The sequence below is a fragment of the Scyliorhinus canicula genome, chromosome 5 (assembly GCF_902713615.1).
Source record: "Scyliorhinus canicula chromosome 5, sScyCan1.1, whole genome shotgun sequence".
In the NCBI taxonomy this organism is placed as follows: Eukaryota; Metazoa; Chordata; class Chondrichthyes; order Carcharhiniformes; family Scyliorhinidae; genus Scyliorhinus; species Scyliorhinus canicula.
Genome location: NC_052150.1, coordinates 85,038,411 through 85,056,600, shown reverse-complemented (window position 1 = coordinate 85,056,600; position 18,190 = coordinate 85,038,411). Strand labels below are relative to the sequence as shown.

At 43.8% G+C, this 18,190-nt stretch overlaps 1 protein-coding gene across 1 annotated transcript; it reads right to left on the bottom strand.

The window, feature by feature from the left end:
- Positions 1-1,140: 1,140 nt before the first annotated feature.
- Positions 1,141-13,924, bottom strand: eomesb (eomesodermin homolog b). The gene is made up of 6 exons (XM_038797317.1): positions 13,029-13,924; positions 7,535-7,689; positions 4,807-4,928; positions 4,542-4,700; positions 4,386-4,447; positions 1,141-4,296 (listed from the first exon to the last, which is right to left on the bottom strand). The coding sequence occupies exons 1-6, from the start codon at positions 13,760-13,762 to the stop codon at positions 3,567-3,569; spliced, it is 1,962 nt and encodes a 653-aa protein (XP_038653245.1). The 5' UTR covers positions 13,763-13,924; the 3' UTR covers positions 1,141-3,566.
- Between the last annotated feature and the right edge of the window lie 4,266 nt (positions 13,925-18,190).

Sequence of the window (18,190 nt, the reverse complement as noted above, 5' to 3'; positions counted from 1 at the left end):
AATTTTCGAGGTAAAATATCCAAATCTCGGTCGATTATGCAAGGTCTAATAAAAACAAATAAAGTTTCGTTTTCTTTTTATCTGTTCAAAAGTCGCCTGATTTCTCCGAACTGAATGATTCATAAATTATTGCAACGATACTAACAATTTCTAGGTGTTTATTTCAGAATCACTACGATGTAACCAGGTACATGCAACACCTTGTAAACTGGCCAGTTTCAGGCTGCCTGAATGCTCTGAGTCAGCCATTTCAATTCGGAACAAAACTGCTGCGATACTTCGGAATTAAGGGACGCGATGCATTCCTATATTTATATTTTCGAAATTTCAAATCCACACCTCAGTGTGAATATATCGCCGTTTGATTTTCCGACAGTGGGTGTGTTTCCATGACTCTTGCAGCCCCCGCCTGTGCAACATTTCGGCAGAAAAACAAACAGCTCCCCCCACACACAAACACCACCAAAGAGCATGAAGAAACTGACATGCTGCTAAAATGTAAACAACACAAACGATTCCCCGCAGAAATATTGTTCATTCCCGCAATTGTAAGGGTCCCTTTGCTTGTCAATTTCAAGGGTTGAATTCAATCACAAAGTTCTGCGCCTAACCCTAAAATGCCCAATAAAAAGTGATCATTCATTTCCCAAAGCAAAAGCGACTTTGGTGAGAATCACTGGTTCTGATGGGCCACACGTGTGTCTGGGTCTTTTGTTTTATCTGTGAGCTGCTTCACTCCGCAGCACGGTTTCGACATTACCATTGATCTGGACAAAAGAAAAGAAATACAGCAGATGCTGGAAATCTGACACAGAAAACGGTGCAGATCTGGCACCATTTGCGGACAGGGAGTGACTAATCCCCCTCTCTCTCCACGGATGCTGCCTGACCTGCTGAATATTTCCGTCACTGATCTTTCGTTGGCAGTTTCCGAGCGCAAAGTTCAGATGCCAGGACCCAGCGGTTTCCAGATCAGGTCGATGGGAGGCATGGCCGGTGCGAACACTCCGCGGGCAATCCATCGCACGGTTGCTCTGGGTCCCACACTCCCATAATAAGATAGAACATTTTCCGTCTTCCAATTATTTATTCAATATTATTTTTAAAATACATTAACAACTCAACAGGTTTCAGGTAGAGGTTCGTAATTGTTTTCGGTTTATTGCCGCTGATGTATTACATTGGGAAAAAAAATAAAGTTATTCCTTTCAATGGTTCACCATTGATAAATGAACAGCCATGGCTTCATTGGGCAGTGCTATGTCAATCAGTATGGCGTAAAGTCGATGCAAGTGGCGTAAAATGTCATTATAAATATCTACTGCCATTAATAAATGTAAATATGTAAATATAATGCGAATATCTAAATGTGGCCCTAAATTTCCAGATGTCAGCGTTAACCTTGTTTTTGACAATTTTCACTGTAGCACACCGCACAATGCCGAGCAGGTTGTATAAAGGTAAGCATCTAAAAACTTGTGAAAAAATGTACGAGCTGATATGTTGCAAGTATTGTATTGCTCTGAGTCACACCCCAATGTTCCCGGTACTATCCCCACTCACTTGGTATTTACTTCCTCCTTCAGTTTGACCATTTCCTCCGATGCTCCACAAGGCGGCGCTTGGAGACAGCCGCCTCCTCCACTCAAACCCTTGCATTCACAGCGTTTGCATCGAGCCAGATTGTCAAACAAAATTCCAACACACAAAAATAAACTTGACGGGCGCCGAAAAAATCAGAAGGAACCAGAACCTTCCAATGTTGCAAAAAAGCTGCACACAGGAATAAAGCAAAGGGCCCCCACCCCGTTAACATTTTTGTTTGCTGTAAACCTCCTGTTCCGTGTGGTTCTGCACTATTGTAAATTGGATTGGGTTCATAAATATTTAACTAGAAACGTTTTGGGACCCCGGTGTAAAACCGAAACGGCAAATAATACTATACATCTAAAGTACCAAAATACAAGCCCCCACCCACCCACCCCCACACACATAACTGCGAGATTGTGGATTGGAAGTGTAACTGCTGAGGGTAACATTGCAAAGCGACAGAGATTTCGCGCGTCGCTGAAACCGGATGGAGAAAGCGTCCACCGAGCAGTTTCATTGGCACCAAGTTCCAGCAGCAGCGAGATGTTTTAGATAATAAAGACGATTAAGACAAAACAAAAGGGTCAGTCTCGCCTACCCGACCTTTGTTAATGTGTCTAAGTTACAATCTACGTGTAGTATCAATTGGGGGGGGGGGGGGGGGGGACATTTCGAGTTGTCCCTTGTCTGTAATTTTTGTGTTAACAACCAGAATTAACCTCCACCATCAGAAAGCAGACAGACTTACAGTACTTTTTATTCCGAATTCTGTCGTACGATTGTTCCAAACATCAAAAACCATCCCAGAAACTTATCATTTCTTGTTCGCTCAACCCCTGCCTTAGACAGAATGTATCATTTTGAAATAATCGGCGATCTAATCGTTTATTTTCCAGGAGCCGGTCTATGAATGAATGCATAGCCAATGATGGAATTTCATTACACTGCGTTTTCACCAATTCTTCAGAATCTGGTATTTTATTTTTTGAAAAAAAAATACACATGCGGACAAACTATTTTAATGAAGCCCTGATTGTTTTCTTAAAACACGTAGCAAAGCACATTTCAATACTACTTTTAGACAGTCGCTGTGATGAGGTTGTTTGTAGGGAGATTTAAAATCATCTGAATTCAGCAGAGGGCAGTTACATGTACTAAAATTGTTTGATAACGGCAAAAGTGTTTCTTTGAATCTTGGTGCACGTACGCTAACACTTTAAAACACGCCATTGCTTTAAGAAGAATTGAATTTATGTGTGAGATTTTAATTACCAAAATTACAATCAAATGGCCACCCGAAGCCTGAAAAACACATACTAATTTGCCAACAGGTCTTCCACTATTCTGTTCCTGTAACGTGAATGACAGGTGGGAAATGGTCAGAATTATAAGTGCATTAGCTATGCATTTATCAAGACTCCACTACTACCTTAGCTCCTTCTTCACAGTATCCCTTGGAAAGTTGAAATTTGCAAGCCTGCTTTTTATTTTTATTGCTTTTGAAAAATTTAATGCTGTTTTTGCTTAATCTGTACATATTGATGGCACTGGAACGGACTGGGTTTTATTCATTGAACTAACACTGTCATTTTCTTTTACACCATACTGCACCCATTCTACAGTACACTATACAGAACAGGAACTGTACATAATTGTATTGTCAAATAAATAAAACCACATACGATAAAAGTCAATATTGTATTTAAGCCCCTCCCCCCCCAAGAAATTCCTTCTAAAATTAATACTATATATTATGGGACGTCACATTGAGGACAGACTCAGCTAGAATATCTCCATCTTGTTGCTTACAGCATCAGAAAGCTTTGGCACCTTCTTAAAAATTTGATTGCACTTGTAGACTGTACAAGATCAGTTCTTAAGGTGGAAAGAAACTTCAGTCTTTTTGGCACTCGTAAGACCATCTCGACACTTGGCGAATGGATTGGATATATACAGGCAAATTTCACATGAATAGTTTAAGGGCTGGTGTAGAATGTATAGTAGCCCATTGCTTTTGCACTATCCTTGCTATACTCTTTAGAAGTAATTGTCTCACATTTGATTGTTGGCGAGCTTTCGCTGCTAGAGTTGCCAGCTGACACCCTTCTTCTCTTGCAGGCATTTTCATAGAGTCCAGAGTCTGAGTCCATGGATTTGATGGATGGAGGGGTTTCAATCCAGGGTGAGTTGGCTTCTTCCCTTGACTTTTCCTCAGTGGACAACACATGATCTTCTGGGAAAGCTGATGGGCTTGTTCTGGAGGACCATGTTAAGCCAGATGCTATCTTTCTCTGGTACTGGGAACTCCTGGAGCCCCAGCCAAATGTTGGGTCAGGATAGTAGCTCAGAGAATGAGCAGACTGGATGGGTAGAGGTTTGAGACCATAGGGCAGCAAGGCATTGGCAGCATAATCTGCATCGTAAGAGGTAAAGTCCAACCTGTTGGTGCCAGGCTGTTGAACGGAGGTGACGAACCACCTCTGGGGAGGGTTGCTGGTCTCCTCGGTCTGCTGGGGGGACAGGATGCCGCTTGTTTGGGGCACAGCTCGTTCACCATTGTAGAACCTGGCTGATGGTATGCTGTTGGAAAACTGATCTTGGAAGAAAGGCTGAACGGTGTAACGGGCCCCAGGCACTATCTGATGGGATCGGGGTGAGTCCGTGGGAGATGGGGTCAATCGGTCATTCTCTGGAGCAGTGAACATACTGAGGGATTCAAAAAGGAAATAGAACATTGACCAACTGATCATGAAATAGTAAGAATCAAAGCGATTACATTAAAAATATAAACTTACGAATCATAGTTGTCTCTGAAACCTTTGGCAAAGGGATTGTGATCAATCTTGAGCTGTGTAATCTAAAAAATAAATAGGAAACATTTTGTCAAAGGTATCTTTTGTCAACAGCTGGATTTGCTTTAACCATTCAAATCTGCAATAAACTGCACTTACATCAGTGTTCTGGTAGGCAGTCACGGCAATGAACTGCGATTCCGGGAAAGTATAAGTTTGTGTTTTCGTAGAATCACTTACATCCTCCACGCCATCTTCATTCACCTCCACTATATGAAGGCGTGGTTGGTACTTGTGCAAGGACTGCAAAACCACCATCTGTAAGAAGGAAAAACACACAACTGTTACTCACACTCCACCCAAGGTTAGTGTCAGTCTAACACATCAGAAATAGACGCATCAGAGTCTGCTTTCACTGCCTCACCTGAGTGTTGTTATTGGTTGCACCCTTGTTGTTAGTCAGTTTAAGTTTCCCAAAGGAAATTTCTTGTCTCATCCAGTGAGCTCCAGTATTTGGCGATTCAGGATGGACATAAGATCTGTTACCTAGAAGAAATAAAGTGGTAGATGACATTTTGAAAAACAAGTTGGTGAAAATGGAATACCTAAATTCCTTTCTGAGTCAAGTTTTTATGTTAATTGCGGTGTGAAAATTGAACACCTAGGTCACATTTTGAGTAACCAATTTGATTGAGATTAGCAAGGAAACAGGATCCTTAAACACTGAATTGTAATTTCACTAGTGGACTGTTTACATATCATGAAACTAGTTTACGTTATTCAGAAAAACATTCATGAGAGAACACAAAATCAAAATACTGCAGATGCTGGAAATCTGAAATAAAAACCGAAATTGCAGAAAACTCAGCATGCCTGGCAGCATCTGTGGAAAGAGACAGAGTTGACACTTGGCTAAAATCAAGCATAGGATCAAGCCTGAGATCAACTGTGATGCCTGTTCTTGTTAGCTTGGATCCTTATGTCTCTCTTGTGGGGACCGTAAATTGGATTCAATTTGTATTAGTTTTGGAATAAGCAGGGGGGTGGATTAAGGGCTTGCCCTGTCCACACTATGAAATGGATGTGTAACCCTGAGAAAGGAATAACATTCTAAAAAAAGATTTCAAGCCAATTTCATTAGAATTGTTGGAGGATGTACCTTTATCCAACCCTAACTTTACATTCTCCAGCCCCACACCCCAAAGTAATCCGTTCACATTCAACCTACCACAAGCTCAAGGATCCAATTTTCACTGGTCAGCACTCGACATGTTAATTTAGATGAAGAGTTATGAACCTAATCAAGAGTGCATGTTCTTTGTTCACATATGTTGATATGCCAGCAGCCTGTAAACTGATCCTACCACCCCCTCCGTTAAAAACAAGGACTGATATTGACACTTGGCCACAGTGACTCTTGTTTATTCACGAGCCCATTATATTTCTGTAGAAAGGGTAATGCTGCAATGTTTACTTATGTCACAAAAGAGGGGGGAATAACTGAATTTTAAAGGTACAGCATCCAAATAGTATTTTGTGGAATGCAATCTTTGCTTTGGACACCAGCTCATCAAGCATGCACACTGCATTTGTGCAGAATTTCACATTTTCTAAATAGCGCGACTATCATTTTGAGTATTAGTTGGTTATACAATTTTGACTTTACATTAGAAAGATGCACTGTCCAGACTTTGGACATAAATTTGTGTTAAAGTATAGATTAAGTGCGACATGTGCACTCGATACACAACAAATTTTAAAACTGCATTGGTCCAACGCGCATGCTTTAAGGCAAGGAAGTAGATACCTTATGCAGATCTCTGAAACTGTTTGCAAAATAAAACCTAGGTGTGATCCTGGAACTAGATGAATGAAAATGAAATGAAAATTGCTTATTGTCACGAGTAGGTTTCAATGAAGTTACTGTGAAAAGCCCCTAGTCGCCACATTCCAGCGCCTGTCTGGGGAGGCTGGTACGGGAATGATAATGATATGTCAACTAGCAAGTTTGATGCCTCATGATTTAACTGCAAATGTGTTCATTTGATTGAACCATTTGTATTATTGTCATCCTCCTCATGCATAGCAGTCAATTGATCCAACTCCAAATGCTCAGTATTCCTTTTTCAATTATTGGGGTATCAATGTCAGGTCATTTTCACTCAGCTGAAATTAAATCTTATTTTTGTGTACTTAAATACACAACATTATAAACACAAAATTCAGAGCGTCAACCAATAGAAAACGTTTAAATTCAGTCAGGTCACTGACCATTTCTATGTGAGATGACTGATTCTCAGATTCCCTCATAAAATTTAATTTGTGCCATGCTTTCAACCTGGCCACAAACACATCTTCATGGAAATCAAATGTTGTTTGCAAATTCCTCTTGTGAAGCATTGTGGGGCATTTTACTACAATAAAGGTACCATCTCATTGCAATATCAGCAAAATACTGTGGACGCTTATAAATCTGAAATGAAAACAGAAATTGCTGGATGAAATCAGCAAGTCTGGCAGCATCTGTGGTGAAAAGAGTCACATTGGAAACCTTAACCCTGAGTTTCTTTCTCCACTGATGCTGCCAGACCTACTGATTCTTTGCAGCATCTTCGAGATAATTGCAAGTTGTTTTAACAGATGAGAACTGCCCGTGTCACTTCAGTTGAAGATCTAGGAGTGGCACAGGTATCAGTCTATGCTGGAAATTCAGGTTTCAAATCAGCTTATTAACGGCCTGCACATCTTCTCAATCAACCTTGATCATTCGATTAGGAAGAAGAGGATTTAAAAATAACGTTTTGTCTGATCAAAGACCATTGCGTGATTCCAGCATTCTCTGTGTCTTATTCTAAGTGCAGGGTATGTTAATTTCATACCAGTGATAATATCTTCAAAATAAAACTGGCACGGAGAAACGAGGAGCTTGTCAAATCGTGACCTACTGTGGGATTTTTCTCCAGCGTTTTATTATTAGGAATTCCTAATGATTAAGAAATTATGGAACAAAATTATATTTGGATTTGGGAGGAATGAGTGGCAACTTTCTGCTCACTAACGGGGACCCTGCCTGGCAATTAAACAGAGGAACCTTAGCCCAAGTACACACACAAGCAGTTCGATGCTGCACAATTTGAACGGGCATTACACACCTTGAATGTTGTTGTCAGCTTTCCCGCAAGTGACCCATTTTCCTCCCTGAAATCGCCAGTGGTTGGGGTCGGACAGGACCACCTCCACAAACACATTGTAGTGGGCCGTCGGGTTTAGGGCAGAAATATTGAAACTCAGGAAGGGGAACATGCGCCTGGGGGAGAAAAAGAAGTAACAAAACTATACAATATTATAAGAGCAATGTACATACAACGACAGAAACGCGATGGGCAAGAGATGCAAAAACTCAAAGCAGAAAATGCGAGAAATCCTCAGCAGATCTGGCAGCTACAATAGAGAGAGTTCTGGTGAAAGATCAAGTCTGAAAGGGGAACTCTTCCTCTCTCCACACTGACCTGCTCAGTATTTCAGGCGCTTTTTCTTTGTATCTCAGGCTTTGTATTTTGCTTTGATGCGGCAAGAAACACTCTCCGATTCGGTACCGAAGGGGGAGGATATCGACCTGCATAGAGCCAGGTCAGATCGGTAAGTCCCGGAAGTTTAGAAAACACACGGGCAGTAATTAGACTTTTTCGACAATTCAGCTTCAATAACTGATGTCTGATCAAACAGGCGCCGGCACCGTGACTTTGAACTTTACAGAGCATCAAGCGGCTTCTTAGGCGCAACTGATTTGGAAGTGAAACTGTGAAATACGCGGGAGGAGTTATAACTCCAAAACAAATCCCAGTACGTTTTTCCACTTTACTTTCAAGAGCAGGAACATTGATTTCCTAAATGACCGCACGCACGATGCACAGACTGAGCTGAGCTGAACGGTATGTTAGTGATCTTGGAGAGTGGATCGCCATCAAATGTGGCCCTGGGCTCAGAGAGCAATCGCCTCTTGTCAACCTCAGGATCCATAGGTTTTACAAGAATACAAAAGTGCATCTAAGTATTGCTCAGCGAGCCTCTCAGTCTCGAGAAATCTTTGCTCCATCCAACGGGATGGGCAAATGGTCAACACCAAGACTTCGAACTAAACCCCATCATGTACAGAGTTTGCAAAGTGAAATGTTAACTATGGCATTGTAAACGTCCGTGTATTTTACACGCTCCATCAGCTCATTGCACGTGGAGCTCATATCCAACTCACTGACATCTTAACATTTTGATATTTCCTGGGGGGGGGGGGGGCGGGGGGAGAGAGGTTGTAAATCCGAAATTTGAAACTAGATTAGGTTGATCATTGTTTTATATAGATTGCATTTATAATGATTAAAGTAAAATAATGCGGGTGCTGGAATCTGAAACAGAAAATGCTGGACACTCGCAGCAGGTCTGACAGCATCTGTGGAGAGAGAAGGGAGCTAACGTTTCGAGTCTGCTTTACTCTTTGACAAAGAATCATCCAGACTGGAAACATTAGCTCCCTTCTAACTCCACAGATTCTGTCAGACCTGTTGCGATTGTTCAGCATTTTCTGTTTGTGTTGGATTTATGGTTGATAGCCAGACTAACAGAACTATTGTTATTTAAATAAGGAGCCTGGGATTCATTAATATGCACTTATACAACTTTTCCGACACCCATAAAGTGACAATGAACGTAAATAACCGAATAAATAAATACATTTAGATTAATCCAAAAGAAAAATTAGCGGGTTAATATCAATCATTGCATTTTAAGGAGGAACATTAGGAATAGGTCGGTGTCAGTTTGATGAAGGAGCGCCAAGGGCAGGTTATCAGCCTCAGTATACATGGTGTTATGTTCTCAAATCCCTTCCAACATCAAACCAGGAGCACATCACTGACCCCGACAAAATGTGGCGAGATTTCACTGACTGCTCTGCAGAGGAAGTCGCTGAACTCCGGGCAGTGGGACTGAGCTTGGGCGAAGCGATGGAATTTACTGATTTCGAATTGGCCGCTTGGAAAAGTGCTGGTGAAAGGCGTGGGGTGGACGTGATTCGACCGACTTTAATGTTCAGAGACAAAGGTTCTCAACCACATTGGTACAAACGGGCGGCGTTCAAATGAATCTTTAGACAGATACAACTCTAGCACCTCACAGTGCTGTGAGTAGGCGAGCAGCCAGAGGATATTGTGATCATCAGAAAACGGCATCACCGAAGAAATAAATAATGACACGGGTTCCCTGTGTGAACGAAACCAAAACTGGATCCAGACTTTTAAATGTGTAAAACAGAAAAAAAAAAGCCCTGTTTCCCTGAGATCTGGTACAAAAAAAAGGTGTGATCTTCAAAATTGCAATTTCCTCACCAGTAATGGGGGGGGGGGGGGGGGGGGGGGGGGGTGAGACTGTGCAGGCAATTAGAAAGAAAGGCAAACGCGTTCACACGCGTTCACCGAGAAACAACAGGGAATATTTCACCGGCCTCATCTGGCACATGTAATATAGGCATGCAGGCCCCTGAATGGTGAACTTGGTGTCCCTCTGTCCCGGTGCTGACTGCCCCGCTGAGTGTTTCTGTCCTATTTCAGCTTTTACCCTCCGCAGTAGTTCCATCCTGAAATTACCGGTCTGTTGCAAATTTGCCAATCAGGTTTTGTTAGTTAATTGTTGGGAAGTATGTTTCCCGGGGTGTTTATTCGCTGTAACCTGTTTTGACACATGTTTGTAATAAAATGCATTAAAAAAAAAGATAAATAGCTTCTGTGTCTGTGCGGCTGGTCACAAATTAGCCTCACCGTAGTGAAAATCATTCCAGCCAAACAAGGTGAATAATTCTGCAATCGCCCCCAATGGGCGAGTTGCTCAGAGTCACAGAGTTAAAAGGGCGAACGGAGTTGGTGACATACGTTAGTTTCGCTCTTATAACACACAGCTAATATGATGTGACTTTGAAATACCATCCCGGACTACACTTTACACCCAGCCTCATGGAACTTGCCCTTTCCTTTTTAAAAACCACCAGGACAGGAAATTCAAAATGTGGAACTGAATTTGGGAATGCACGGGGAATAATCGTAATGGTGGGAAAGGGCTTGTGTCAGGGAACGACTGCAAAATCCCAGTTCAGAATTCATCTGTTAGAAAGAAAAGCGCCGTTCGCTGTCTCAACGCCTTTAGAAATAGTGCCGTTAATTAACCGTATCTAGCGAGATTCAGACATCTTGGCTGTTTAAGGCAACCAGCTTTCTGTTCCCCTAAAGGCGAAGATATCTGGAATCCTCCCCTCCTGAGGAGCAACACCTTCCTTAATGATACCTGTCGTATGGAATGTGTGCCCCACATTTCTATAACTGTTTAGGCTCTGAGACCCTCAGCTTTGGAAATAACTTGGACGAACAGCTTCAAGAAGTCTCCATATCCAGAAAGAATATGAGGGCCGTCAGCAGGTGACCCTGCACATTGACATTCGATATTCAGGAATAATGTTCAGAATGGCATGGCTCCATCTCATGTGCTAGTCGGAAACTTAAGTGGACGCGTGCGTAAATTGCTCTCCAACATTTCATCCAGGCCGACACTAAAAAGTTGTATGGTGGATCGACACCAAGGCTGGAGGTCACACACCCTCGATTTCAGGTGTCTGGGTCAGCCCAGGTACCGAAATTACAAATCAGCACAAGTATCTCTATATTACATGTCAGCACAGGAGCCTCTATATTACAGGTCAGCACAGGCACCTCTATATTACAGGTCAGCACATGCACATCTATGTTACATGTCAGCACAGGAACCTCTATATTACAGGTCAGCACAGGCACCTCTATATTACAGGTCAACACATGCACATCTATGTTACAGGTCAGCACAGGAGCCTCTGTATTACAGGTCAGCACAGGCACCTCTATATTACAGGTCAGCCCAGGCACCTCAATATTACAGGTCAGCACATGTGCCCCTTTAATACAGGTCAGCACATGCACATCTATGTTACAGGTCAGCACAGGAGCCTCTGTATTACAGGTCAGCACAGGCACCTCTATATTACAGGTCAGCACATGCACATCTATGTTACAGGTCAGCACAGGGGCCTCTATATTACAGGTCAACACATGCACATCTATGTTACAGGTCAGCACAGGAGCCTCTGTATTACAGGTCAGCACAGGCACCTCTATATTACAGGTCAGCCCAGGCACCTCAATATTACAGGTCAGCACATGTGCCCCTTTAATACAGGTCAGCACAGATGCTTCTATATTACAGGTCAGCCCAGGTACCTCTATACAACAGGTCAGCACAAATACCTCTATACACCAGGTCAGCACAGGTACCACTCTATACTGTATTACAGGTCAGCACAGATACCTCTATACAACAGGTCAGCACAGGTACCACTCTATACTGTATTACAGGTCAGCACAGATACCTCTATACAACAGGTCAGCACAGGTAGCTCTCTATACAACAGGTCAGCACAGATACCTCTATGCAACAGATCAGCACAGGTGCCTGTATCACAGGTCAACACAGGTAGCTCTATATTAAAGGTCAGCCCAGGTACCTCTATGCAACAGTTCAACACAGGTACCTCTCTATATTACAGATCAGCACAGGCACCTCTATATTACAGATCAGCACAGGTACCTCTATATTACAGATCAGCACAGGTACCTCTATCTTACAGGTCAGCACAAGCATCTTTATATTACAGGTCAGCACAGGTACCTGTATATCACAGGTCTGCACATGTACCTCTATATTACAGCTCAGCACAGGTACTTCTATATTACAGATCAGCCCAGGTGCCTCTATATTACAGGTCAGCACAGATACCCCTTTATTACAGGTCAGCACAGGCGCCTCTATATTGCAGGTCAACACAGATGCTTCTACATTATAGGTCAGCCCAGGTACCTCTATACAACAGGTCAGCACAGATACCTCTATATTATAGGTCAGCACAGGTATCTGTATCATAGGTCAACACAGGTAGCTGTATATTAAAGGTCAACCCAGGTACCTCCATGCAACAGTTCAACACAGATACCTCTCTATATTACAGATCAGCACAGGTGCCTCTCTATTACAGGAAGCACAGGGAGCTGTATATTACAGGTCAGCCCAGGTGCCTCTATATTACAGGCCAGCACAGATAATTGTATGTAACAGACACCTCTAGTCTGTACTACAGGTCAGCGCTCACATTCTGGGCACGGCACACTGTAACGTCTTCAAACACATAATTACAATTAAAACGAAATCCTAAACATGACACCTTCTCGAATGACATTGAATCTATGGAACATGGTTGACATGCCCGCGCTATTAAGGACCTGACCCACATCTTCGCGCACTGAAACAACCTGTGGGGCCATTATTGACACAGCTCCAACTGTGTACAGGTGTGTGTTGTGGAAATGTCGAAGACAGTAGCCCAACATGTGAGCATTTGTAACGGATGTATTAGTTACGCCGACGCTATTTCAGAGATCTGATGGCTTTGAGAATCATTACCGTGTGAGATTAAAGGTTCAGAATGTAACTAGACAAAAGTGCTAGCTATGTGACAGCGGCAAAGCCGGCTGCAGGGCAATCGCTGATGGTTATTTAAGAAGGAGATGGGAGCCGTACCTGCCCTGCTTGGTGATGATCATCTCGGTCTGGTGCCGGTGAAATTTCAGCCACAGTGCCCGGTTGCAGAGGTAGACCTGTGCCCGGGTGGGATGTGAGATGCTGGGTTGGTATTGGGGATAGAGCGGTCCACTCTGGTAACCATGTCCATACTGGGAGCGCCCTGATCCCGGGTAAGTCGAATAAGCCGAAGGGGGTAAAGCCTGGGCTCCGGCTGGAGTTAAGATGGGATTGTAAGCGCCGTTGCTGAGCACGGAATGGGGGCTCAGGTATCTGCTGGCAGCGTTGACCGGGAAGGTGGAGGGGTGCTGGCCCGGGTAAGGCAGCAGGGCGCCTGCATTGCCGCCCACTTGCTGCTGAGGCTGCGGCTGGTGATGGCTGGGGCTCACTGTCTGCGGGGCCACGGGCGACAGGAAATACCTCTCGGCCCCCAGACTATCCAAACTGTAGCGAACTTCTGCCAAGTCCTCGTCCGCCGCCGCCGGCGAGGTTTTCGGCCGCTCCGCCGCTTTGGAAGCTGCGAAATTGTGACTCTCAGTCTCGGTGAGCATGCTGGAGCCGCTGAACTTCTTGTGCAGGTCGCTGCTCTCCTGGAGGCTGTCGCTTCTCTCGGTGTCCGGGAAGTCGAGCTGTGAGGATGCCGGGCTCTGACTTTCTGGAGAGGAGGACAAGCTGTAGAAAGTCTTGGGCAGGCTTGTGCTGGAAGGGAAGCATCGTTCTGCTAACTGCATCATTGAGCCCAACCCCCCTGGACTCTGCAAACCCCCACCCAGAGAAAAAAAAAGTGTAAAATAGATAGATATCTCTCTATGTATATTTTAAAAAACCACAAGCCGGCAGCGATTCTTTAATGTATTTGAGTTGGATTCTTGCAGCCGCTTTGCCACCTCCCCCGGCCCCACAGGCGTGCTCTCTGTCTCTCTCCCCTCCCACCCTTCAGCCCCTCCTCCATAACCATCATCCAGCAATCCCTTTTAAACAGCAAATACTGGGCGGGGCCTTCGCCCCGTGGCCCCGCCCCTTCCCACTTACCATTGGCTGAGAGGCTGTAGAGGCGGGGCAACGGCTGAAGTGAGACACCCCAGTCTCTCCTCTGGTTGGTCCCACATTAATCTAATCAGACAAGAGGAGGGAGTGATTTCCCAACACATAAACAAACATATCACTTGCTCTCTCTCTCCCGACCCAAGCAAATGCAACCAGCTGGGGAAGGACAAAACCTCTCACCAATTCACTAACACCTTACCCCCAAACTATTTAATGATGATAAAAAGCAACAAAAAAAATCCAATCTGAGTATCGAGCTCTTGGATCTAAATCTGACACATCCCTTTGCACTCCGAATAATTCTGCATATACATTTATCCAAAATGCAAAAAACTGCAGATGCTGGAAATCTGAAATAAAAGCAGAGAATGCTTGAAATATCCAGCAGGTCTGGGAGCGTCTGTGAAGAGGGAAACATGAAGTAACGCTTCATGTCTTGGACCTGACATAAGAACTGCACATCTATCCCCTTGAACAGATTACTGCAGTTTGCACCTTGCCTTCCGAATTGGAAGTGATCTGGATTTCTAACCTCCAGTCTTTCGTGCAGTACAAAGTAATCCAGGGCATTTCACGGTGAAATGTCTCAGAATCTAGAAGGGCAGCGGCTGAGAAACCACCTTGGAAGATGGCTGCGGTTCAGTTGTTGATCTATTTCACATTCGTACAGAAGATTAACTTGATCCAGAACATGATTTTATTTGGCATTTACATATTTGTTTGCATAAAGGTGCCAGACTTTATTTTTCACATTGTATATTCGAGACAGACAACTCCCATCAGCCGCTTTGCATATTGAATGTCAAATCAGCGGGCCACAAACAAGTAGACTTTCAGCAAACAACAGAACAGAACACACGTGCCTTACCAGCAATGCCCCCTTCCCTTCAGCCATGAACCAGCGAAATGAGTCAGAAGCGAGGTATTCCGGCACACTGAAATGCAACAGAATTTAATAGCCCCCCCCCCCCCCCCAACAGATACATATTTGTTACTGTTAACTGGATAAAGTTTTCTTGTAAACAGGGTGACAATTTGGTGTGATTTCTGGAGGACTTCATAGACGTTTGGATTCCATGAGCGAAACAATTGCGTCGGAAAGTTCACGCCTGTGGTTTTCCTCGTTCTCTCCAATGTACGAAGTATTTGTTTTAGTTTTTGTTTGCAGTCGATATGAGCTATTGTCACCCTGCCCTAAGCAGCAAGTTGAACATCCAGCCACCCCATTGTATTTCACAGTCTCCTTGTTCGCTCAGTTCAAACGAAACTTTTGACATTCAGGTCATTTCTTGACTGATATTTCTCCCTAGTGCTGGAGATGTCACTAACTTTCTGCAAAATTGCCCTGGCTATTTTTGTAAGAGCAGATTAGACTGTCCATTTTAACTCATACTGTCGCGGAATTACTGTTGAATTTGATAGCGATCACAGGAAATGGCTTTCGATTCAAACCCCCTCTCTTATCCCTTTATTGCTTTAATCTGGCGCCGACGCCTAACAGATGGCGTTGGATTTTCTACCGGGATAAATCTGGCTTTTGTTTTTCAATTCGACTGTTTCAAGACAGTATTTTTCTTAACATTCAGATCTTGAGACCATTACAAACAATTCCACGGGAATATGAACCAGAAGTTATTGCGCCGAATGAATTTGATGCAATTGTCCCAGGGAAAGAAATGCCTTATTCCCACCGGGTTCCCGTTTCTTATGTAGGATAAAAAGGGCCAATTATTTTTCTGATTGAGGGAGTCTGTGATGTGCAGAAGACTGACAGCTCGGCGCGAAGACTCAACATCATTAGAACAGCTATTAAACACACTGAATACAGTATTCCTCTCTCAGAACCCCTAACATCAGGCTCCTACCTGCGAAGTGTAAAAGAACTCAAACGCATCCCAGATCGACGTGAGATCGATCAGCTTTTGATCCATAATGTGACGGAGATCCTCTTTTGTGGAGATCCTGCTTTCTAAATACATTGCTGAGCAGATTATATGAAGCATCTTGCGGCGTTTTCACACGTTCTATCCGCTGTGTAAATTCATAAAGATTAATTTTAAACTGCCTGAAAGATCAGACACCAGAGCTGAGCTGCTGCTTATAGAGAGCATGTTTAACAGAGGTAGAACCAGAGGCCATTCCCTTCACCTGCTCCCCCAATGTGTGAGCCATGTCAACCCCAATTTAAAATCCCAATTTTCCATATGTTTTAATTCTCATGCTTCCCAAGAAATGACCTTAGCTTCTAAATACCTCAATGAACTTTGCATCTCCTGCCGCCTATTGCGGGTTGCCCCACTGGTTGAGTAAAGACATTTGTGCGGGACAGGCCGGATGGAGCAAAAGGCCTTGTTCGCTTCTGGAACACGCGATTTGCTCAGAGTGTAAGATCATGGCCGGGAGTTCCTCATTGTTGTTGCTCTGCCCAGAGGTGTACATCCGCCCTTCTACCAAAGTTCTGGTGGAGAAATGTTGGCAGTTTCGAGAACAGTACCGACCTATAGATCTTCCCTTCTGAATTCCTCTACTAGAGAGGAGGTTCTTTTACACAGAACCAGGAACAAGACCATTTAAGTCCTCCTGCTATTCGGCTAGAGGATGCCTTAGCTCAATCTAACCACATGCGCCCCATTCCCTTCGTTACCCTGATCCAAAAAAACAATGGATTGAGTAATGAAAATCCATTTGATTGCACCGTCTTTTGAGGAAGGCAGTCCCAAATTTACCACCCCAGTGATTCCTGACCTCATTCCAAAACGACCTCCATTATATTTATGGTTCTGTTCTTGTTCTGGACCTCCTCCACTCCCCTCCCCCAGGAACTGTCTAACCCATGTCTAACTCTTTGTCTAGCCCATAAGATCGTTTAACGTTGTGAACTCATTGATGTCATCACACCCCAATCTTTTAAACTCAAGGGTACAAGCCTTCATTTTGTAACCTGTCCCACAGTTGAATTTTTGAGCGCCGGTTTAATTCTGATGGGCGTTTACTGTACCCCAGCCCAAGACAGCTTTCCCGGCTGAGAATATAAGTAACATTGCCCAAATTTGATCAAATATTCATCTTTATATCTTGTAGAAGCCAGGGTAATTTGGCTTAGAGATATAACTACAGCAATAACATCTTTCATTTGCATAGCATCTTGAATGAAGTGAAATGTCTCGATGTGCTTCACAAAACGTAAAAAAAAGTTTCCAAGTCAAAGTGGGTGGTATTTGAAGGTGGTAACCTGAGGTTTTAGCAAAGAGCTGGGTTTTAAAGAAGGCCTTAAGATCTCTTAAATGCAGTGTGTCATTAATCGAGGAGAGGGAAGAGAATTCCAGAGTAGGTGGAAAGATTACAGAAGAGGGGCAGCACGGTGGCGCAGTGGTTAGCATTGCTGCCTCAGGGCGCCGAGGTCCCAGGTTCGATCCCAGCTCTGGGTCACTGTCCGTGTGGAGTTTGCACATTCTCCCCGTGTTTGCCTGGGTTTCACCCCCACAACCCAAAGATGTACAAGGTAGGTGGATTGAACATGCCCCTTAATTGGAAAAACTGAATTGTGTACTCTAAATTTATTTTTAAAAAGATTACAGAAGAGAATTCCAGCGTGTCCAGTCTCGGTGGCTGTAAGTGCACCAACAGGGAATATAATAATAATAATCACTTACTGTCACAAGTAGGCTTCAATGAAGTTACTGTGAAAAGCCCCCAGTCGCCACATTCCGGCGCCTGCTCGGGTACAAGAATTGAACCCACGCTGTTGGCGTTGTTCTGCATTACAAGCCAGCTATTTAGCCCACTGTGCTAAACCAGTCCCAGTAGAGTTGGGGGAGGGGAGAATCGCCTGTCATAACAGGACCGAGAAATGGAGGGGGCATTCCAGGCGGAAGACATTCATAGAGATGCATCTGAATTCAATCCCATTATTTTAATCATTAAAAAAAATAAATTTAGAGTACCCAATTCTTTTTTTCCCAATGAAGGGGCAATTTAGCGTGGCCAATCCACCTACCCTGCACATCTTTAAATTGTGGGGGCGAGACCCACACAGACACAGGGAGAATGTGCAAACTCCACACAGACAGTGCCCCAGGGCTGGGATCGAATTCAGGTCCTCGGCGCCGTGAGGC